Source organism: Dreissena polymorpha, chromosome 15, assembly GCF_020536995.1.
Source record: "Dreissena polymorpha isolate Duluth1 chromosome 15, UMN_Dpol_1.0, whole genome shotgun sequence".
Taxonomy (NCBI): domain Eukaryota; kingdom Metazoa; phylum Mollusca; class Bivalvia; order Myida; family Dreissenidae; genus Dreissena; species Dreissena polymorpha.
The window spans coordinates 63,327,951-63,352,233 of NC_068369.1; the positions used below are offsets into that span (position 1 = coordinate 63,327,951).

General features: G+C 34.5%; 2 protein-coding genes across 6 annotated transcripts in view; one reads left to right on the forward strand and one right to left on the reverse strand.

Moving 5' to 3' along the window:
- LOC127859943 (galactocerebrosidase-like) overlaps positions 1 to 10,247 on the forward strand; it is a 46,189-nt gene extending 35,942 nt beyond the window's left edge. For all 4 annotated transcript variants that reach the window (XM_052397582.1, XM_052397584.1, XM_052397583.1 and 1 more), the window contains 2 exons: positions 1,851 to 1,927; positions 3,113 to 10,247. In XM_052397582.1, the coding sequence (XP_052253542.1) occupies positions 1,851 to 1,927; positions 3,113 to 3,394 (359 nt within the window). In that variant the 3' untranslated portion in view covers positions 3,395 to 10,247. The remainder of the gene's footprint in view (positions 1 to 1,850; positions 1,928 to 3,112) is intronic.
- A 1,252-nt stretch (positions 10,248 to 11,499) lies between these two features.
- On the reverse strand, positions 11,500 to 23,575 carry LOC127859944 (uncharacterized). 2 transcript variants are annotated; one of them, XM_052397586.1, is made up of 9 exons: positions 21,933 to 22,066; positions 19,838 to 20,140; positions 18,946 to 19,243; positions 18,415 to 18,552; positions 17,972 to 18,109; positions 17,530 to 17,676; positions 15,478 to 15,665; positions 14,703 to 14,828; positions 11,500 to 12,305 (listed from the first exon to the last, which is right to left on the reverse strand). In XM_052397586.1, exons 2-9 carry the CDS (start codon positions 20,126 to 20,128, stop codon positions 12,213 to 12,215), a joined length of 1,419 nt encoding a protein of 472 aa, XP_052253546.1. In that variant the 5' UTR covers positions 20,129 to 20,140; positions 21,933 to 22,066; the 3' UTR covers positions 11,500 to 12,212. The 2 variants fall into 2 exon arrangements, with proteins under 2 accessions (XP_052253546.1, XP_052253547.1); XM_052397587.1 differs by lacking the exons at positions 18,946 to 19,243; positions 19,838 to 20,140; positions 21,933 to 22,066 and adding an exon at positions 23,493 to 23,575.
- Positions 23,576 to 24,283: the final 708 nt, after the last annotated feature.

Consider the following 24,283-nt stretch of genomic DNA (forward strand, 5'->3'; position numbering starts at 1 on the left):
CAATCATCAGTGTATCATCTCCAATGGCACACGAATCGGGCGTATATTGCTCCGTCATGCGGCGCTCTTGTTTGGAGTATAAGACACAATTTTCTGGTGCGTATAATTTATGACAAAAATCCACTCAAAAATTATGTCAGAATAGCAAATGTTTCAAAGTCCAAATTGCATAAATGCACGAGGGATTATCATAACCGGTTATTTGTGCTTGATTGGTCATTGTCGGCTCGGGTACTACTTACATGTACCCTGGGTACATGTAAGTATACTGACATGTATCCCGGTTACGGTAAATATTCTACCACATACCTGGCTGATATTAGACTGTACCAGAGTTTTATTCTCGCCCAAAATCGGATGTTGTAAAACGCGCTACAGATTACTGTTATTACGAATAAGACTTCTTTTTTTTTTTTATGCATCAACATGCTTATGTAGGCCATTAACAGAAAATTGACATAAATATGAACATAATTAATTTTAAAATAAAATAGCCGACAACGACCAATTTAGTGTTAAAACTCCCGGGTACATTTTAGTATATTTACCGTACCCGGGGTACATGTAAGGGTACTTAAGAGTGCCCGGGGTACATTTAAGTAGTACCAGAGCCGACAATGACCAATCAAGCGTTATTTGTTTGGCTGTTTTCATTCAACAATTTTGTCTTACACAGAAATTAATACCCACTTCTGATCAACAAGTATAACTACATTGTATATGTACAATATACTGCAACTTATGTTTGTGTAACATTGATTATGTTATAATTTATAACAAATCAAGACACAAGTAGTCTTTGGATGTATGTATTTAACGATTTTACTATACGATTTTCCTGAAACATGTTCCAAAGGCACTAAAGTTATGAACAGTTGTGAATCATTCTTGCGTAAATAACCCCTTAACACTATTTTTAACTATCTGTCACTCTCAGTGCATCATTTGAGGGGTTGTGTGGCGGTTTGTTTGCCTTGCTATACCTATAACACTAATTTGTCCCTTCCGTTAACATCTTCATGATAAAATCCATAGAAGACCGATGATGGCAAACGGGTGTTATCCTTGTGAAAATTTAGCATTTGATACATAATATTGTCAAATCTTTATATTGACATGTAAAGCATTAAAAACAAAAAATATCATTGAATTCCAAAAAGGCAACTTTAAATTTTTGGCGATTTTTTTTTATGACCATAATTAAATGTGTAATCTGAAACATTTTTGAATGGTTACCGTATGTAAACGGGACGATAATAAGTTGTAAGCTTAAAACAGATAGTGCTCATGTATCTTGTGTTGATCCTGTGTCCTGATAAAAAGCATGGAAAATTAATGCTGCACATGTACACAATTACTTCATCTGCATAGCAAGTGTGGTTTTATTGATATTTGTATACAATTTTCGTAGCACAGAGAACATAGAGATCTTTTAATTTCGATTTAAAGGCTTGCATGGTGCTGGTATGCATATTGTGTCAAAATCAATATCTGGGTTATCATTGTTAATTTATCATTGATAGGAAATAACTGTTACTTTATCAATGTAAGGCTAATGATTGTTCCTTAGTCACTGTCTTGATTAAAATTATTCAATATTCACTGACTGGGTAATAATTGTTCCTTAATCAATGTCTGGGTAGTACATGACTTTAATCAATTTCTGGGTAATAAATGTTCATTTAGCAATATGTGGGTAATAATTGTTCCTTAATCTATGTTTTGGTGTAATTGTTGTTTAATCAGTTTATTGGTAATAATTGTTCCTAAAAACAAATCTGGGTGTAATTGTTTCTAAATCAATGTTTTGTTAATAATTGTTTGCTTTTTCCTCTTATACTGGTTCACAGCCAGAACCAAGGAGTTATACAAGCAGGATATGAACATTTCCACCAACACCTGGTACAAGATGGAGCTACTGGTTAAGGTACAGCATAGCTATTTGTTGCATTACTCTGTGCTGTGATGGTATTTCTCTGGTTGGTGATTTGTTACATAACTCTGATCATTGATTTGTTGTATTTCTCATTGTTTGGTTAACTTGCATTACTCTGGTCTGTAATTTCATAAATGTGATTTAAAATTCTCTGGTCCCTGACGTCACTAAACTCAGTTCTGTGATGTCACTGCTCTGGTCTGTGATGTCAAAACTCTTGTCTGCAATGATATTACTCTTGTCTGTGATGTCATTACTATTGTGTGTCATGTCATTACTCTGGTCTGTGATGTCATAACTCTGGTGTGTGATCTCATTTCTCTGGTGTGTTGTCATAAATCTGGTGTGGGATGTCATTACCCTGCTCTGTGATGTCAATTCTCTGGTCTGTGATGTCATACTCTTGTATTTGATATCATTACTCTGGTGTGTTATGTCATAACTCTGGTCTGTGATATCATAACTCTTGTCAGTGGTAAGTGATGTGGTTACTCTGCTCTGTGATGTCACTTCCCTCGTCAGGAATGTCATTCTCTGGTCTGTGATATCATAACCCTGCTCTGTGATTTTTAGCTCGGCTGTTTTCGAAGAAAACCCGAGGTATTGTCATAGCCAGCTTGTCGTGTCGTGTCCGCCGTCCGCTAAAACCTTGACATTTTGTCAAGGTTTTGAACATTGGCTCTAAAATCAAAGTGCTTCAACCTACAACTTTGAAACGTCATATGTAGCTGCACCTTGAGGAGTTCTACATGCCACACCCATTTTTGGGTCACTAGGTCAAAGGTTAAGGTCACTGTGACCTCTAAAAAAAAAAAAAAATCTAAAAATTTCTGACAACCTTTCATTTATTCAAAACTGCTCCCGCAGCCAAGCGTGGCACCCGTTATGCGGTGCTCTTGTTTCCACTTTCAGCTGACTTTAATTTTTTTATTGCTTTGAATTGTGTATGTACTTTACTGCACTATATTTATAGATAAAGAGGTTTTGTAAACCCAGGAAATGAGTAGGGTTTTCTCTTTCAGCAAAAAAGGCCAAGGTCTTTATTATGAAGCTCATTGGCTTGAATTCTTATCAAAAGTTACTTTACATACTTGATCCCTTACACATAGAACACATTGTAGTTTATAACTTGTTTTGTTTGCTCATGATGGACATTGACAGAACTTTCCATTACAGGATGGTCAAGTGATTTGTTTACTGAATAGTAAACTAGTGGTCAGAATCGCTGCACCGGTCAGTCCCGCTCCGCAGAACGGCTTTGTTGCCTTGGGAACGGCAGACTTCGGTCTTGCAGACTTTGACAACCTCAAGATTGCGGACAGTACGGAAGGAAGTCTAGTGGTGAAGGGGAGATTTACTGCTGATGAGGTCTCTTACGATGATAAGTTCAAAGATGTAAAAGACAAGCTGAAAGATACCCTGTACTTTAAGTCTCAGAGATTTGATACTGTAAAATAATTATTGTCGTTGGGAAAATAATATTTTTTATTTCATGGATTGACCAATTCACAAATAAAAAATAAGCACTTCAAAAAATGACCAACGCAAATTATTTTAAAGTTATTTATGCGGCAAAAAATTATAACATACATTGTTAGCATACTTACCATAATTATTTTAAAGACATTCCAAATTTGTGCAATTTTATTAGCTGGACTTTTATATATGAAATATATATAGTGGAGCTATCCTACTCACCCCGGTGTCGGCGTTAGCGTTAGCGTGCAAATGTTAAAGTTTGCGTACCACCCCAAATATTTCCTATGTCCCTTGACATATTGCTTTCATATTTTGTATACTTCTTTACCAGCATGACCCCAACCTATAAACAAGAGCAGACAACTGTATCAAGCATTTTGTAAGAATTATGGCCCTTTTTTCACTTAGAATATGCATATTATTGATAAATCAATTTTAAAGTTTGCGTACCACCTCAAATATTTCCTTGTCCTTTGATATATTGCTTTCATATTTTGCATACTTCTTTACCAACATTACCAACATGACCCCAAATTTTACACAAGAGCAGACAACTGTATCAAACTTTTGACAGAATTATGGCCCCTTTTATACTTAGATAATTCAACATTTGGTTAAGTTTTGTGTTTTGGTCCATTTTACTCCTAAACTATCATAGCTATTGCTTTTTATACTTGGGAAACTCGCTAACTATCGTAAGGGGACTGAACAGGGCAAGTTGCATAACTCTGGTTGGCTTTTTTAACGGAATTATGGCCCTTTTTTGTCTTTGTAACTTAGAATATTTTGTTAAATTTTGTGTTTAGATCCACTTTACTTCTAAAGTATCAAGGCTATTGCTTTCAAACCTCAAATACTTTCTTGCTATCATGATGTTACTGTACCTGGCAAGTTGAATTTGACCTTGACCTTGAATGACCTTGACTCTCAAGGTCAAATTATTAAATTTTGCTTAAATTGCCATAACTTCTTTATTTATGATCACATTTGATTCACACTTTGACAAAACAACACACCTGACATACCACAATGGACTCCACCCAAACCATCCCCCACGCCCCACCCCAGAATCCCCCCCCCCCCCAAAAAAAAAAAAAAAAAAAAAAAATGTTTTCTCTTTTTTGGAAGATCATCTATTAAATGACCACACACCCACATTATACCCCCCTCTCCATTACGGCTTACGTTATACTGTCAAGCACTGGAATAGTCGAGCGCGCTGTCCTCTGTCAGCTCTTGTTTATTTATTGCAATTTGTATCATAAAATATTTATGTACATTAATTGCAATTTAGATGAAGATGTTTAAATTTTTATAATTTTTGAAATTTAAATTGTTCATTAAAGTGCAATTACTTTTTAGCTCACCTAAGCACAACATGCTCATGGTGAGCTTATGTGATCGCCTTTTGTCTGTCGTGGGGCGTCAACATTTTGAGTTGTGACCACTCCAGAGGCCACATTTATTGTCCGATCTTCATGAAACTTGGTCAGAACATTTGTCCCATTGATACCTCGACTGAGTTCGAAACTGGGTGATGCTGGGTAAAAAACTAGGTCACTAGGTCAAAAAAACAAACTTTGTGAACACTGTAGAAGTCACATTTGATGCCTAATCTTCATGTAACTTTGTCAAAATGTTTGTCTAAATGAATTGTTGGTTGAGTTCAGAAATGGTTCCGGTCCGTTGAAAAACTAGGCCACCAGGGGATGGGGCAGTATTCCTTATATGGCTATAGAGAAACCTTGTGAACAATCTAGAAGCTACAATTTTTGCCCAAGCATCATGAAACTTGGTCAAAACATTGGTTTCGTTGATATCTCGGACGAGTTCGAAAATGGTCCAGATCGGTGAAAAACATGGCCGCCAGGGGGTGAGGCAGTTTTCTCTATATGTATATAGTGATAGTGTTAAATCAATAGGCAGAGGAGCATGGCGCATGACTTAAAAAAAGGCATTTGGCACGGCAATTCTCTAACAAAGGGCACATTGGGTGTTTTCAACTTGTTGAAACTTTTAATCACGGCTTAAAACACGTGTTTGTATACGTCCCTGAATGAACTAAATAACATGTGTTTCGTAATGCCTTTAATAAATGCCACTTTTTAACTATAAATCTTGTCTGTATTCATTAATTCATGATACATTGAACAAAGAAAGTTTCAAACAGCCTGAAATATCCGCATGTTCCTCGTGACAATGAGAGTCAAACGAACAGCTGTACATGTATATGCAGGTTTGCCACTCATGGACCTGGTTGTCATTAAATACCAAAAAAAAAGCTATACATGTAAATAAAAGTTCTTTAAAATTTGCGAGGATTCGACTTGTAATAGACACTGTCACAGTATTCAAAACTCGGCTAATCTCTAAGTAGTAGCAATCTTTACCGTTACGGCCCTTGTGTCTTACCAATATTCTGATATTAACAAAAGATTTCGGATCATTTTAGTTTGAATAACAATACGTAACATCATTGATTTAGGTAAATTTTATTTGTACCTCATGTAAGTGAGCGAAAAAAAACAGTCATATGCGAGGACTGAATAACAACTATTGCTGGTTTCTTTCAGATAAATAGTCTGCGCCAGAAGTTTGGGTCGTCGTTGTTTGTCATTTAGAAACCTGACTATCATTATTCGTCGACACAAAACCCACGCCGTTTTCTTAAGAACAAACTCCTTTTTCTGATTGGCTTCCATTGAAAATGCTGCTTAGCTAATCAAAATGACGCATGCATCACAAAAATGCCTGGCGGAGTTAAAATGTCGTATTTGGAGTTTTACCAACTTGCGCAATTAACTGTTTCGGGATGATTATTGATTTTTACAGCACTTTTTGGGTAATAGGCCCCCTTTTATTGCGTCATACGCAGTCATGCATTAATATGCGCGTCTTGGGGACACCCAGACACGCGATTGCAAAAGCAGATAAGACTTGATACATATGGATCTAGATAAAAGGGCACGTGGCGCTAATTGTCTTTGAAAGGGGCAGTGTGGCGCTCCGAAAAAAGGGGCATGGCGGGTCCCCACGCTGATTAGGCCTGGATAAAACACTAAGTGAAAACATGTGAACACTCTTAGAAGTCACATTTTTGATCCAATCTTCAATGAAATTTGGTCAGAACATATGTTTTTTGGATGACGGTTGAGTTCGAAAATGGTTTGGATCGGTAAAAAAACATGGCCGCCAGGGGGTGGGGGTCATTTTCCTTATATTTAGATAGTAAAAAAAGCTTGTGAACACTCTAGAAATCACATTGTTTGCCTAGTCGTCATTAATTTTTTTCTAAACATCGATTTTTATAGATATCTCGGACAAGTTTGAAATAGGTCATGATGGGTGGAAAAACATGGCCGCCAGGGGGTGGGGCAGTTTTCTCTATATGTATGTAGTGAAAACATGTGAACAGTCTAGTTCTGATAAGCTATAATGTTAAAGAAAGATAACCTGTACATACTTTCTAATAGTTAACTCCCTTGTATAAACCTGGTACTTCCTTCAAAATGTGGTGTACATAAAGACAGTAGTTTGCATGCAATTTAAGAAACCTATTGTTTCTATGTCATAAAATAACTGTACATGTACTATTGCACTGTAGAGCCTTATCTTTGATCTTTACTGATAAGCAAAGTTAACCTACTGTGTTTTGGTGTATTGATTGAACATCTTCTAAGATCAATTGAATTGGGAAAATCAATAATCTCAGCCGACTACTGTGCTATCAAACTGTTTCCATGGCAACCTTGACTCCAGTAAAATGCAATGGCTTACCTGTACATATTTAGTGCAGTAGATAATGACCATCCATAAAGGAGACATAATGCTGATCATTTTCATGCATCATTTTCACTATAGGGTGTCATTATTTTGCATTTACATGCGTATATACTTTGTTTGGGTACATACTGTAATTCATTTCTTTCTGAGTAGTGTTTAGATGATGTTTAATATTTCAACTGCCAGTAACTAATTAATGACACAAGTCTGTCATCTGATAACCAATATATGTCATGTTTATACTCAAAATGAAGAATTTTGTTAGAGGAAAATGAATATGCTATTTGTTGTTTTGTATTATTTTGACTTATTTTTATGTCCCCCACTATAGTAGTGGGGGACATATTGTTTTTGCCCTGTCTGTTGGTCTGTTGGTTTGCGCCAACTTTAACATTTGCAATAACTTTTGCAATATTGAAGGTAGCAACTTGATATTTGGCATGCATATGTATCTAGTGGAGCTGCACATTTTGAGTGGTGAAAGGTCAAGGTCATCCTTCAAGGTCAAATATATGGGTCAAAATCGCTCATTTAATGTACACTTTCGCAATATTTTAATATTCAAGATAGCAACTTGATATTTGGCATGCATGTGTATCTCATGGAGCTGCACATTTTGAGTGGTGAAAGGTCAAGGTCAGAGGTCAAATATATGTGGCCGAAATCGCTCATTTTATGAGTACTTTTGCAATATTGAAGATAGCAACTTGATATTTGGCATGTATCTCATGGAGCTGCACATTTTGAGTGGTGAAAGGTCAAGGTCATCCTTCAAGGTCAAATATATGGGTCAAAATTGCTCATGTAATGTCACTTCTGCAATATTGAAGTTGGCAATTTTATATTTGACATGCATGTGTATCTCATGGACCTGCACATTTTGAGTGGTGAAGGGTCAAGGTCAAGGTCATCCTTTAAGGTCAAACGTCATATACGGGGACATAGTGTTTCACAAACACATCTTGTTATACATAAAATTTAGTTAATTGTCATGTTTCCATTGTCTAAGCTAAGGAGTCAAAGAGGGAGGGGCTGAAATGCCTTGTCTTAGATCCTTATCTGTCAATCAAAATCTCAACACTCCTCTAAGATTATGCAAAGCCAATTAAAATTGAGATAAGCCCAGAAAAGATGTATTGAAGTATATTATTGGATGTTGACTACTGGCCAATGTCCTTCAGCCTGAGGGTGTATAAAACATGCTGCACAGGGCTTATTAGCATCCCGAAAACTAAATTTTTACTGCTTAAAGAATCTGCATCGCTGGTAATTAATTAATATTTTGGACATTGAAGATAGTTTCTAGAAATGGACATTTTGGGAAATTTACCAACATCTAAGATAGTTTATTAAAGAACAGAGATGAAGATGATTCAATTGTTTTACAAGAATGATGATTCTCAACTTACGAATGAACTTAGTAATTTCTGGACCAGTTTCAATCAGGATCAGTTTTTATGTGTACTTTAACTATTGGGAACAAAGCTATCTTACATTAACCTGCGCAAAGAACAAGTCATTTCTTTTTATCTCAGGTGAGTGACTTTGGGCCTTTCAGGCCCTCTTGTTTTGAATTTTCTTTTTGTTGTTCTTTTACATTTTTTGATGTAATTCTTTCAGGTTGTTTCATCAAATGTTCTTTTACAGTGATTATTATTATTATTTGAATATTTTATCAAATTTTTTATTGACAATACTTTCAAATTGTTATGGCAAGTCTAATGAAACATTTAGGAGAAAATTTAAGTTAAGATACACAATTTAAACTATAAGTGACACGTCAGAGGCTGACGCGTATCCCCACGCCGCATAGATGTTATATTAAAAGGCAAGTTTGGGTGGGAAAGGCCTATGTTGGTGGGGCCCCGGGGTGGATAATGTGGACATGGATGGTCGAGATAGACCGTGTTGTCATAAGAGATGTTCAGTATTAATTTGAAGTAAATTGGTGAATAAATAAAGAAGTCATGTTAAAAAAAAAATTGGGTACGAAAAAATTATGCCCCAAAACAAATTGGGTACGAAAAAAAATTAGTAAGAAAAAAATTTGGGTACCCAAAAAAATTTGAGCACAACAACAAAATTTGGGTACGAAACAAAAATTGGATACAAAAAAATTTGGGTATGAAAAAAAAATTGGGTACGAAATAATTTGGGTATGAAAAAAAATATGGGAAGGAAAAAAAAATGGGTACGAAAAAAAAGTTGGTACTAAAAAAATGGGTACGAAAAATCAATTGGTTAAAAAAAAATTGAGTACAAAAAAAATTGGGTACGAAACAAATTTGGGTACGAAAAAAAATTGGGTAAAAAAAAATATGGTTACCAAAAAAATGTGGGTATGAAACAAAATTGGGTACCAAAAAAAAAATGTGGGTACGAAAAAAATATGGGTATGAAAAATAAATGTGGGTATGAAAAAAATTGTGTATAAAAAAAATTATTGGGTATGAACAAAAAAATTCGGGTATGAAAAACAATATGTGCGACAGTGCACTATTTGGAATTTTGATCTGACTTTTGGGTCAAAATTTATTATCATGTGCGTCGCTTGTTGTTAGTAAAATGAGGGTTTTTTTTACCCATTTATTTACTCATAACTTTTTACCCAGGGGTCAGATGAATATTCCAAATAGTGCACCGTCGCACATATGCTATATTAAACACATGCACATATATGCACATAAAAAAAAATATAATCAGTTAGCATCAACTTGATTGATTTGATAGTTCAGTAACTATATCCTATAAACCTTTTACATGCCTCTTATTAAATATACAGATTGATTATGAATTTGTGTTTGTTTTGAGCTGAAACATCAGTAGAAACTTAATATGTCTATTTTTAATAAGACAGGCCTATGTTATCTGTTTATCATGCTATTTTATTGAAATCCACTTACAAATTAATCCAAGTTTAACATTTCATAGCTGTACTGTGATGTTATCAAATTTAATAATGCTCAATCAACATTCCGAATGACATTTATATAAAAAAAGTAACATATAGTGTTCATCATGTTTATTAAAATTGTTCTAACTGAAAAAATGTTAATTTGTTGTTACATTGGTAGAATATGATTACTGTGTCAATGTAGTTTACATTGGTTTCATGCCCTCCTTCGAAGAAGATGGTACATGTATATAGGAATCGCACAGTCCGTGTGTGAGTCCGTCCTGTTGTCCGTCCACAAGTGTATGTCTCAGCCTTTACTTTGCCAAATATTGATGGTTTTTATAATGACTTGGTGGAAATGTCATCATTAGACGTCTTGTCGGGTGAATACCTGTTTCCCTTCCCCAAATGTCAAAGATACACTCAGGTGTCATAGGCCAAAGTCACGCGTACAGTTGAAAAGTCAAATGTCCTGTCTCAGCCATTACTTTGCCATATATTAATGATTTTAAAAATAACATTGGGCAAATTGCTACCATCATAAAACGGCATGTCGCTTGAAACACTCGTCTCTTTACCTCAAATATCTTATGTATAATTGAACCAATGTCTAATACAATATTTTCAGTCCTCACATTGTAAGTGTGGTTTCCATCGGCTTAAAAAGAGGTTTGTTTCCATTGACCCTCACCGACCTATTGGTTTGTTCCCATTGGATTTTATGCAGAGTTTTCTGTTTGTTACCATGGGATTTTGGGGATTTTATGAGTTTTCGATTATTTTTTATTGATTTAATTATGTTTACTAAATTAAATCCACTTATATTATAAGTAATTAAAGAAAAGGCTTAATAAATAATTGCAAGATGTCTGTCATTGAACAGCCTTGTTAAAGGCAATGATGTCAAAGTGGCTCCTTATGTCCTCCCTCGGACACATACGGGTACCTTAAGTTTGTGATGGTCATGGGATCAATATAACTACCATATAGGCTATGATGCGTTGAGGTCCATGAGATTCCAGACAACGGTTGGTTGAACCTTGGCCGTTTATGCTAAGTGGACTCTCCCATCCTTTAAAATTGGATCAATTTATTTCCAAAATTAGGGATGTCTAGTATATTTATTTCTATATTTAGAATATTTCTTACAGAATTTTATTTAACCAAACAGCACAGCCCTGATGAGACGCTGCATCATGCGGGGTCTCATCTGGGTCTACGCTGTTTGCAAAGGCCTTTTTTTCTAGACGCTAGGCATAAATGGGTTAATGAATAATTCGAGGGTGTATAAATGAATATTTTGGGTTCAAGTATGAGGTTGGAAGCTCCTTATTGAAAGTTTAAATCCGCAGTGCTTTTGCACTGACAGTTACAATGCAGTGACCCCAGTTTTATCAGAGCTGAACAGAACTTAATGGTTTATTTTGACTTGAGCATATATACAGCTCATGGTCATAAACATACATATGCAATAACAGCACGCTTTTGAATTAAATACAAAACATACATCATTTCGAATAAGATAGATTTAAAAAGGATTTAAATACAACATGGTTTAGTGAGAATGTCACTTGGAAGAGGTTAAAACTTAGTGACCACATGTAAAAACGTTTAATGATTGCAGATGTGTACTACATAATTTTATATAAGACATTGCACCACACTTCAAAACCTTTTAAACAAAATGTCATGTTTTTGCGTTTGTTATGTACAAATGTATTGTGTCTAGTGAAATTATTATGAACCTCACTGTTTGGCATATGTTCATTGCCGTAAATAATGGACTTAATTGTAAAATGAGGGTTTTCTCTCATACAGGTGCATCTGATATTCACTTTATCTCTTTTCAATGATGATTGCTGTCGATTGTTCCATATCTTCATGGATGACCACAACGTAGCTACTTTGATGAAAACACACACTTATTTCTTGGCAGAGAGTTAGTGACACTATACGTATGCTCAGTAGGCGTAATTTTTATGATGTAACTTTGTCAAAGTACACTGGAATATACGTACCCATTAAATAATGAGATCAGAAACTATTGCATACTATATTTTAACAACTTTCATCACAGTGGCATTCTACATGAAATCTCGAAGCAATCCGTTTCTGCTGTTAAAGCTTGGTACTTGTTGCAGATACTGGTATTTCCTGCAGGATATAGGTTCCAACAGCATTGTCAATTAATGCTGACAAGTTTCCACATACCTAAAATAATATGACGGGGTCAAACTTTATGAATGATTACATAGAAGTTTATGCAAATGACATGTTTACTATTTAAAATGCGCAAAATATTTACCCCCACTAAACAAAGTTTAGGGAGGTATATAGGAGTGAGCTTGTCTGTCGGTCGGTCCGTGTCCGCTTTCTAATTCAAGTAGTTTTCATCCGATCTTTACCAAACTTGGTCAGAAGTTGTATCTAGATAATGTCTAGGCCAAGTTCGAACATGGGTCTTGCTGGGTCAAAAACTAGGTCACGGGGTCACTTAGTGCGTTTTAAACATTCTGCATGTTGTCCGCGTCCAAATTAAGTAGTTTTTATCAGAGTTTCACCAAACTTGGTCAGAAGTTGTATCTAGATGATGCCAAGTTTGAACATGGGTCATGGCAGGTCAAAAACTAGGTCACGGGGTCACTTAGTGCGTTTCAAACATTGAGCATAATGTCCGCTCTCTAATTCAAGTAGTTTTCATCCAATCTTCACCAAACTTGGTCAGAAGTTGTATGTAGATAATATCTAGGTCAAGTTCGAATATGGGTCATGCCGGGTAAAAAACTATGTCACTGGGTCACTTAGTACATTTTACGCATTCAGCATGGTGTCTGCTCTCTTATACAAGTAGTTTTCATCCGATCTTCACCACACTTGGTTAGAAGTTGTATCTAGATGATGTGTAGGTCAACTTCGAACATGGGCCATGCCGGATAAAAAACAGGTCACGGGGTAACTTAGTGCGTTTTAAACATTGAGCATGGTGTCCGCTGTGTTTTTGTGAAGACAACATGCAAAATATTCTGTGTCAATGCGGCATGTGGGGGTATTCGTCACGTCTGTGACAAAGCTCTAGTTTGTATAAAAACGTGTTCACAGACATTTAATTTACCCCCACAAATGAAGTTAAAGGGGGTATATACGAGTGAACTTGTCTGTTGGTCTGTCTGTCGGGCGGTCCGTATTAAGTGTACGCTCTCTTATTCAAGTTGTTTTCATCCGATCTTTTCCAAACTTGGTCAGAAGTTGTATCTAGATGATGTCAAGATCAAGTTTGAATATGGGTTATACCGGGTCAAAAACTAGGTCACAGGGTCACTCAGTGTGTCTTAAACATTCAGCATGTTGTCCGCTCTCAAGTAGTTTTCATCCAATCTTCACCAAACTTAGTCAGAAGTTTTATCTAGATGATCTCTAGGCCAAGTTTGAATATGGGCCATGCAGGGCCCAAAACTTAGTCACAGGGTCACTTAGTGCGTTTTTTAACATTCAGCATGGTGTCCGCTCTCTAATTCAAGTAGTTTTCATCCGATCTTCACCAAACTTGGTCAGAAGTTTTATATACATGATTTCAAGGCCAAGTTCGAACATGGGCCTTGACGGGTCAAAAACTAGGTCACAGGGTCATTAGTGCGTTTTAAACATTGAGCATGGTGTCCGCTCTCTAATTATACTCCCACAAACGAATTTTTGAGGGGTATATAGGAGTGAACTTGTCTGTCGGTCTGTTTTAAGTGTCCGCTCTCTAATTCAAGTTGTTTTCATCCGATCTTCACCAAACTTGGTCAGAAGTTGTATCTAGATGATATCTAGGTCAAGTTTGAATATAGATCATGCCGGGTCAAAAACTAGGTCATGAGGTCACATAGCGGGTTTTAAACATTCAGCATGTTGTCCGCTCTCTAATTTAAGTAGTTTTCATCCAATCTTCACCAAACTTGGTCAGAAGTTTTATCTAGATGATCTCTAGGCCAAGTTTGAACATGGGCCATGCCGGACCACAAACTAGGTCACGGGGTCACTTAATGCGTTTTACACATTCCCTATGGTGTTCTCTCTCTATTTCAAGTACTTATCATCGCTCTTCACCAAACTTGATCAGAAGTTTTATCTAGATGATTCTTAAGCCATGTTAGAACATGGGCCATGCCGGGAAAAAAAATAGGTCACTGGGTCACTTAATTAGTGCGTTTTTCACATTCAGCATGGTGATCCCTATTTCAAGTACTTTTCATGTGCTGTTCATGTGGGGGGTAAACGTCCCGTCTGTGACAAAGCTCTAGTTGTTATTAACACTGAATAGTTTGTCGGTATAGTGAAATTAAGACGAACCTTAAAACTGTTACAATTAAGTTCTGGTTAATATAAATATGCAAACAAGCCAGCTTCGTAATCAGTAACACAGTGGATTTTAAAATATAAAAAAGTTGTTAACTCTCCTTTGAAGAAAAGGTGGTTATGAACATGCAATCTATATTGTGTTTTATTGGTATCTAGAATAAATATCTTATAAAATAAGAATCGCTGTCAAAAATATTAATATCCGAGCAGGTAACGACATATACATTTACAACAATTTAACAAATGCTTGAACACTGAATACGACACCTTATGTTTAAGGTAATATCCTTTGCTGTCACGAACAATATCCAGAGTCTTCACTGCTTTATTCGAATCGATGAAGGCCAAAGATTGCTCGCATGTTTGAGATGTGTAAACCAGGAAACTTCCTTCCTAAAATGTTTAAGATATTTACTTATATCCCAGCAAATAAATAATTTTAGTTGCGCGACACAATATGAATAATATGAGGCTTCGCATATGTCATCTGCTAAAAGTACTAAGCATATAAAATAAGCTAGATGCCAGTTGATGAATACATTTACCAATGGGCACTAGTCTCTCTTTATTACTTTAGCTAACTGATTTTTTAAGTCTTCCGTATGTTTACATTTGTCTCTAATAGTGCAACTTATAAATTTTGCTGCCGCTAAATTAAACAATACTAATTAAAGTATTATTTTTAATTATGCAAATCATTATAAAGTAATATTTTAAACACTGGTTTCGCCAAATGGTATACATATTGCTGGTAGATGATAGTTAAGTATATAGCTCATTTTTGTTTTACACGTGATAATTATATGTTGTAGGATAACGTATACGCGTTATTTTGATGTATATTTTTTTAAGAAGTCATCAAATTTCATAATGTACCGTTACCTTGACCTAAATACAATGAAACGAAACAAAATAAAAGATGGCATCCGCCATTTTCACATTAAATATAAATCAAGGAGAAATTAGCATGGATGCCAAATTTTACCTTCCTATGAGATGACTCGACATATTTACCCACACTGAATTGCAGACTATTACACACCTTTTCGAATTTTAGCTTTTCAAGAAGCTCGGCGAATTTCATTTTGCCATGGTGACATCTTGGCCAAAGCTTTGGACGCGGTGGAGGATTATGAATTGTCGCTGAACGGCGAATTGTCGCTGAGCGGCCCGTTTTATTCGTCATGTCCGATACAGACTTGGAATTGACTAATCTCCTTTTCGGCATAACTTTAATTGCAAATCAGAAAAGCCGAATGACAGTCATATACAATTAATTGCAAAAAAGAGTTAAATTTCAAACCAAAATATCACTTATTTGAACTGTCTATTCCTCACTCACCAAACGTCTTGTTTTACAACAGTAAAGTAAAACTCGTGATTAAAACGTTCTTTCGCTAAGGTTTAATGAACGCCTGAAACGCAGATATGACTAAATGATCGACGTTTTATCGACGGTTAAAACAAATTTCGCCTATGTTCAAATATTTTCGCTGAAATGTATATTATGGAATTTCTAATGACAAGTTATTTATAATGAAATAAAGAACATATGTAAAGACTCAAACTATTATAAGACATGTCTATCAGGCAAAACATTTAGCGATAGTCGAATATGCTTAAGAGAAGTACAGGACACGTATTAGTTGCATGATAAAACACTCTAATGAGTAATGCGTACCATTTGGTTCAAAAGTCAACAAGACATACTAGGCAAAAAGGGAAATGTACTTCGACGTACAGTTTTTACAGACCCCTAAGTGTTAGCCATTCAGAAGACGCCTTACATATGTTGCTTTTAGAGATTTTTGACATTGAACATTATTATTATTATTATTTATACCAAATTATGCGACTATCGACCGCTAACTCATAGATATTGTGCGTATTTATTGAACATTATTATTATTATTATTATACCAAATGATGCGACTTTCGACCGCTAACTCATAGATATTGTGCGTATTTATTGACCTGGCGTGGCTTAATCAACCTCTGACTAACGCGAATAACGGTTATCACAAAATACGACCAAACCAGGGAGGTTATTATACATGATTACTCCCATTATCGTTTGGTAACTGTTTGGTAAACGTTGGGAATTTCCTACACAGTAATGCGCTGGACCGCCCCATATGGTCAATACATACAATATGCTTGATAATTTTAATTAAATAAAATTCACATCGTACATGCATGATTTACATGCTGGCGAATTCGACTGTACAGACATTTTCGATTTCAAAATTAAATATCTGACTTATTTCGCATTTTCGACACATGTTCTTCTTAACTTTTATTTTAATTAATATTGAAATATATGTTTAATAAGTTTTTTACACATTTTATATAAATTAATAAATATTTGACAAAATCGAATAAAATCGCTTTAATGGAAAAATGAAACGCTTGCTCATGTTGTTCTTAAAATATTTGTACATTTTATTCAAAAAAAGCGGCATATAAAACATTTGATAAAGCTACTATTGATCCATAAACAAACTTACAAAATTGTGGGTTACGTTATTACAAATCATAGCATCGGCCTGGAATATACATGACCTACTTTCCAACGAAGCCCGGAAATCATGTGAGTTATCGTCGTAATAGTAATGGATAACCATCTAATAAATTACAACTTCTAATAATTAAAAAAATGCATCTTTCCAGCACTTTTTGAAGGACCGATGCTATGAGAGTAAGGGATAAGTTAAACAAAAAATAAAATAAAAACGTTAAATATTTTGGCGCAATATTTTTGGTAACCAGTATGTTTAGTAATGTCTATGCAATAAGAAAACAATCTCTTTCTTTGCACTACTTTGAACTTCATTGAGATATTTGTTTCTAGCCTAACAGCAACGGAGTTGTTCTCGTTCTGAAAATAACAGCCCCATACCTGCGAATACCGATGTGATTTCTATGATAAGTATGTTTATTTACGAATATAGTTTATAAGAACTGTTTTTTTAACAAAATATTATTGTCTTGTATTTCCAATCATATATAGTTTTCCATTAGAAAGTAGCTTGATCATAGTGAAAATTGACATTATTTCTTGAAAACTTTTGCGCACGCGTCTCGATAAAAAAACCTGTTGGGGGTGGTGGGCGAAGTGGCAACTTTGGTGGACCTGAAGAAGCAAGAACATGCTCGTCTTGAATAGTGCTATAATGCACGTAGTCTGCTGGACGGCTGCGATACAGAGGCCCATCGTTGAATATTCCTTCCTCGTTTACTCCTTTTTAACAAAAAGCAAATGGAAAAGCATTGTTCATTTATTGATCTATGAAGAACGAACAAACAACTTACAGACTATATAAGAAATTATCAGTATAAACCACTATCTAATTTGAATTGCGGGTCTTGAAATAATTTAAATTTATTTCTTTTGATTTACTTATGTTCTTTACTTTTTACGTTAGTTCCTCGTCCGGCTTATGGTTATAATTATAAAACAATGAACAATAACGACTCGTGTCTCATATTTTGCCAAGTTATATTTTTTTCTTAGTAACGTTAGTTAAAGTAAGTACTTTTATCGTCACTGACACGCCTCTGTTGTTTCCCGTAGTCAAAGTCATGAACTGTCACTTGGTAGGTACAGTATGGCTTTGACATAAACTGTTCAATAGTTCTGTGACGTAATACATTGTCAAGAGAAAATTCCTTATCTGGAATGTAAAATGTAGAAATAAATATTTTTAAACTTTTTCTCCAACACCGTTTGCTATTATTTTTCTTTGTTTTCGTTTGTGCATACAGCTTATACTTATTGTATAAACGATTTACTGTTCAGCTATTACATATTTGTCACATAGTAAATATTGGTATTTTATTGTATTGCTTATCGATAACGATGCATATTCCGTCTATATATACATATATACGTTCATTAATTTGCTCATTTATGTATGAAGTCGTGTCCATATGACTTTATCATTAACTGACATGCGTAAGTATATTGAAATTGCTTTACCATTACTTCTCTGCAGTCGAACTGATAGCAAGTCCTCTTGGACAATACTTTCAATGAGCATTGAGTTGTCAACATCATTGACAGTCTGCATCGTCTGTCCCTCGTAAACTGTTCTTATTCTTTTGATGCGAACCCATACTGGAAATATATAAACTACGTTTTCTGGTGCCGTCAAAATATACCGATGATATGTATTAATATTAAAATATCTTAAATTAAAAAAATATATAAATATAATATTTATAAGTTTTATATATATGTTCACTTTAATATGTGCAACTTAGTGTGTGCTTAGAAAAAGAATTATTTACACCGTATGCATCGTTCTTAATCTAAATTTACATTAGTTTTGTTATTGATGTCTGGGACAAAATACGCATAAGTGTATAGTTGTTTGAAATAATTGCCCTTAATAGAAAGAATTCAAGAGGCACTTTGTCGGTTACACAATGATTCTATTAAGCTACAGTATTTGCGATCAGTAAAGTAAAACCTTACAATAAAGTTTACGAAAGTTTTGTGGAAATGTACCTTCTCCATTTGCGTCGCTTGGAATGCATTTAATATTTTCTCCACAAAACGTTACTGTGCTTGAATGTATCGTAACGTTAATTATTGTTTTATTGTCATTCCCTATCTGTTTTGCATAAACATCACACTTCTTTTCTTTGGGAACGAATACAATCATAGAATTTTGGTCTCCACATTGAACATTTGCTAGATAAACACATTTATGTTCATTCACCGACAAAATATTTTCTTTGCAAACGGCATCATCGGTGTTAGTTTCGCTCTGTCGGACGTAATTCATAAAACTTTTTTGCACAAACTGAAAATTGATATACCTTGGAATTAATGCACTCTTATGTACATGTCAATTACTTGTATAATTATAAATGAGCTGATGATTGATGAAAGGCCAGCCGAACTGCGGTCACACTCTACAACGACTATGTCTCCATACACGACATCTTACCAACTGCTTCCTGACTATTTAATACTTAGTGTGCCCATGAATCTGTGATCTGGTATCATTTTGCTTAAAAAGAGACCATATATGTATGGTATGCAAATTCTAATATATAAATTGTAGGTAACGTAATATATTTGTGTTGCTCAGATTTTTAGTCGACAAGAAAATAATTATAGAGCGCTTTGAATAAATAGCATATCTAACGGAGTAAAATTGTGGAGAAGGTATTACTCTTCTTTGTATTTGCAAAGCCAGTTTTTGCATTCTCAATCTATTAAAAGATTCTAAATCTGATATGAAATAAAGATAATAATGATGTCTTTGAAACTTTACTACGCAAGCAAATGAAGACCTATTTTTCAGAAAAGATTTATGGTTTTAAACGAACTAAGCCTTTCGTTCATTATTGCAGAAACAATGTTTAAATAAGAAGTTAATTAAGCGGTTTACCTCAGCCTGAGATACGGGTGCTTTTACATCAATTATTTGGGTCTGTGGCTCAGATGGTACGGCATCTATTGAAATGTCATTCTGACGTTGCATTGTATCTATGGTTGGATTCTGAATTTGAGCGTTTGGTACATAAAATCCCATCGGTTGATTGTGTGTCATACCCTGTGATGACGGCTTAAAATTTCTTTGTTGAGCTAAAGTAGGTGTCAACTCAATATTTTGCACAAATGATGTGTGTGGTATTTCAGCCGATTGTTCATTTTCGGCGGATGACGTTGTCTCTTCCATTCCATAAAAAATCTATATTCAAAATATGTAGCAAGTTGAATTGTTTTTGTTTTACTTAATTAAAAAAAATAATGATATATTTTTTAAATAGTTTATAAGCTGTTTATGTTCGATTACTGAAAACAATAATCCGAAGTAATCACACTCCAAAACATGTTAAGTATATAGCATTAACAAAGGTTATCAGGGTTATAGTAAGCATGTAAAAATAATAAATATACTTGGAGATTTTTCCAACGCAACATGTATTCAAATCAATATATTTGTTTACGGATTTTGTTGAAATTTGGACCAAGAATAATTCAAGACATATCTGATCATTCCTGTAAATTTCATTGAAATTGCTTAACAAAAAGAATATACCTTAAAACTCAAATTATCAAAATTGATCGCATCGAAAAATTTATATCAAAATATATAACGGATATATTCAAGTTTAAAAAGTGATGCGTCAGAAAAGTCTCCAAGTGTACATGTAGATTATTTGCGTTACGAGACATATCTTTTGGATGATTTTCTTAGATTGTAAATGGATGGGTTATTCAACCATATCTTTGTGCAAAGGCATACCAAATATGCCGTATACTTTTGGTAACTCGAGGTCTTGAATAAGGTGAAATACGTTAAATTTGATTTCTGAACACTATCATTAATATACACTTACCCATCTCGACCTTTGTTTTAATTTTGTAAAAAAAATATGTCTACAAGGTAGTGTTTTGAATAACAAACCATTAATTCCTTTATTTCTACTCATGCTGATTTTCTGTGTGTATGAAGTTTTGTATGAGAAGCGCTATAAAGTTTTGTTTGAGAATCGCTTGTATCAAACAAAAAACTGTTTCGACGCATTACAAGCGCAATTTTTATAGCATTATTAGTTTTTGTACATGTAGGTGTCCGAAACATTGAATATATTTAAGAGATTATATTTTCGTTTCATTTTATTCTTTTATACCGAGTTTTAAACGATTTGGTTGGGTCGTTGAATTGTGAATACATTTTAGACGATGGCTATTTATCATCCCGTAGCTGTGAGTGGGCAGATATGGATGTCTGTATTATGCCGTCAAGAAATATTTTATAATATTTAAATCCTCGTGATTAAGAACACTATTTATTTATAAGTATAATTTTATTGATGTTATAGATTGGATATATGTTTTATGTTATGTTGATTTGAGAAGTACTTGCAGTATGCTATATAATATATTACTTATTATTCCGGGTTTTAAATACGCGGTTAAGCACGTCCGGTTTTCGTTTCATATTCCCTTACAATTAAAGCGAAATGTCTGCAAATTAGTATAGCTATAATTGTTTGTTTAAAATAAAATTACGGAATTATAATTGAAATCGGCAATATCTTGTATATTCGATAAAACATTCAATTGATGGTGTAAACTAAAGTATAAATAGCATGTTTAAACATGTTCGTATAAGCATACTTTAGTCATAACAATTTATCGGGAATGGCCATTTAACATATATATTTTCTTAATGGCAAACACCTTATCGGATTGATATGTATATACATATTATACATGTACTCACCATATGGGTCGAACTTCAAAACTATGCTGCAATATACTACAAGAAATGAAACATTTACACCCTACCAATGCAAAATTAAATAGGTCAAATTTCAAATCAAATTTTAAGTAAGTAGTGTGTATTAGATATGTTTATATTTCGAAAACAAAACTATGGTTTTGATTTATAAATCAATCATACAAATAAGAAAGATTACATGAATATAATTTGTAAACGACCTTTTGAATAAAAATAAATAAAAATTACTTACCAGAGTACCACCCTTGTACCGTTCTTAAAACAAATACAATAAGGAAGCTCCAAGCTTACGTATTCAGTTACAATTATATTTATAAAGCTGACAGATCCACGCAATTATCGATTGTTATCAATACAGTTTAAAGGGGCTTGTTAAAATATTGACGAATCGACAATTTTCATTGTTTACTGAATACAATGAACAGTGTACTAATCGAAGCATAATAACACATACTTGGTTAATGCTTATACTAAAATACCTGTTCGATTATACGCAGTCTTGTGAAACGGATAGAATTATATAGCGTTATAAATGCAAAAAGATGGTTTGATTTTTAGTATTCTTCTTGTTTCGTTGAAATTTTGTGTCAACGCGTGGGTCGATTAGATAAACTAATTTAAATACGGTAAAATATATGTTTAATTCGGATTCACCGAGATTTTCAGGCGGCAGCTTTGTAATTCGAACGTTCAGGGTTCGATTGCTCTGGGGCCAAGTGTGTGTGTTAAAATATGATATGTTCTTTTTCTCGTTGTTTAGCTATACAACTCAGACACATTTATACAGAAATGGCATTTAATACGAAATTCAAAAAGCCCTAATTCAGTCAACAAGCCCCTTTAAGATACAACTAAGCGCTTAAACTTCTGCTTATGAGGAATACCAGCACTATTCAAGCTCTGTTTGAAATAAAACTGTAGCCATTACACGCTGCAGAATCAACGAGGTTTTCAGGCGGTTACACACAGGTTGGACAGAATGAAAACATACCGTTCGGAACTTTATTTTTTAAATATCTCGAGTTATTGAAATACATATGCAGAAATATTTCGTGCTTAAAAGACAGTTTTTCTTGCAGTGTGTGCTGATATCTTAAGGTATAATAATAAATCCTTGAATACGTCTGAAATCGGTGACAAAATTTCACGTTGCGTGCAGCAAAACCATTCATTACACAGCGCATTGTTTAACAAGAACACGGGCTTATTAAATAAAGTTATTCTTGTGTATTTCGCATTGCCATAAGCAGCATAAACATCTGTCTTTTATGCACTAGTTGAAATTCTAAGAATAGAATCTTGATAAAATTTGTTTTAACAAGTTTTTTTAAAACCCAATTACCTGTGTTTATTTCATCCATTAACGTTTAATTGGGAACCCAACAAAGTCACGTGATCCTGCACCCTGATTAAATTACCATCAATTTCAAATGCTTGACGTTGGTTTAAAATTTTAAATCGAATGATTATTAACTGTTTAAGTTGTCTCTTTAAGACAGCACAAAATGTGTCGTTTTATAGAAACATGGGTAGAATGACAGCGTGTAGATCGTTACATCAACTACGTGTGCAAATACATTTATTGTATGCGACAACAAAGGAAATCTATATCACGTCTATTAATTTGTACTGTATATCATGATTTTCATATGCTACTATATTGCGTCCATTGCACGTGAACGGATTTATCTTGTACCGTATGTCGCCTCGTCAAAGGGCATTGCTAGTTTAGTTTTAAAGAGTCTTATTCATCACATGCTAAGGTAAAATGGGTGAAGAATACAATCATTACCCATAAGAAAGAGTAAACACCTAGAATAACAATGGTAATACATAGACGATCTCCGAAATCCTCCGTAAGTTAGGCCTCGTGCCTAATGGTCGCCATCTTGGCTTGTATTACCACTTTACTACCCGAAAGGGTCTATTGCAATCTCCACGCAGAGTTGTCGTTCCTTGCTATCACATACAACTCTGCGTAAGGCTCAGCACGCCATTTTGTCTACCAAATAGCTAAAACCGAACAAACGCATTCAATGTATATTTGAGTTGATATTTAAGATCGCATGCATTAAATTAAGAAATATGACTTTTAAATGTACGATAATTCATGCAAAAACTTGCGAGTTTTTGTGCAACTCTTTGGAACTATTTTATCGCTCATTTACGCAGATGGAATCATTCCATGCACTTCACAAATGTAAACAATTGAACATACTTTTTTATTGAGTGACATTAGGAATTGCTTCGACGTGTGTATGTATGCTGGTTTCTTAACATAAAAAACATATCAATTTTATATAATAATGAATTAAGACTGATATAAGATATCATGGTATGAGATGGTTTTCTTTAATGCAGTTAATGCAATGTCACCGTCGTGCAAGAGATTGTTTAGTATACTGTAACCTCAATGATGAACGCTTGGAATGATCATGACATGAATGAGACGCTTTCATAACAATAGTCCGTTCTGAGCCCAACACAGAGGTGAATCACTCTGGATCAGCAGACGATTTATTTCATAAATCAATCTCTGGGTTAATGGTCGCCATCTTTCGAACTACTTTCAAAAGTACAACA

What these genes read in the sequence shown, in the direction of transcription:
- LOC127859944 (XM_052397586.1), bottom strand. Translation starts at nt 20,128, where the DNA reads ATGGAAGAGACAACGTCATCCGCCGAAAATGAACAATCGGCTGAAATA. An exon ending in AAGCGACGCAAATGGAGAAG is followed by an intron (nt 18,553 to 18,945) that starts GTACATTTCCAC and finishes ATATATTTCCAG; the next exon opens with TATGGGTTCGCATCAAAAGA. An exon ending in TCGCCCACCACCCCCAACAG is followed by an intron (nt 15,666 to 17,529) that starts GTTTTTTTATCG and finishes TTGCAATTAAAG; the next exon opens with TTATGCCGAAAAGGAGATTA.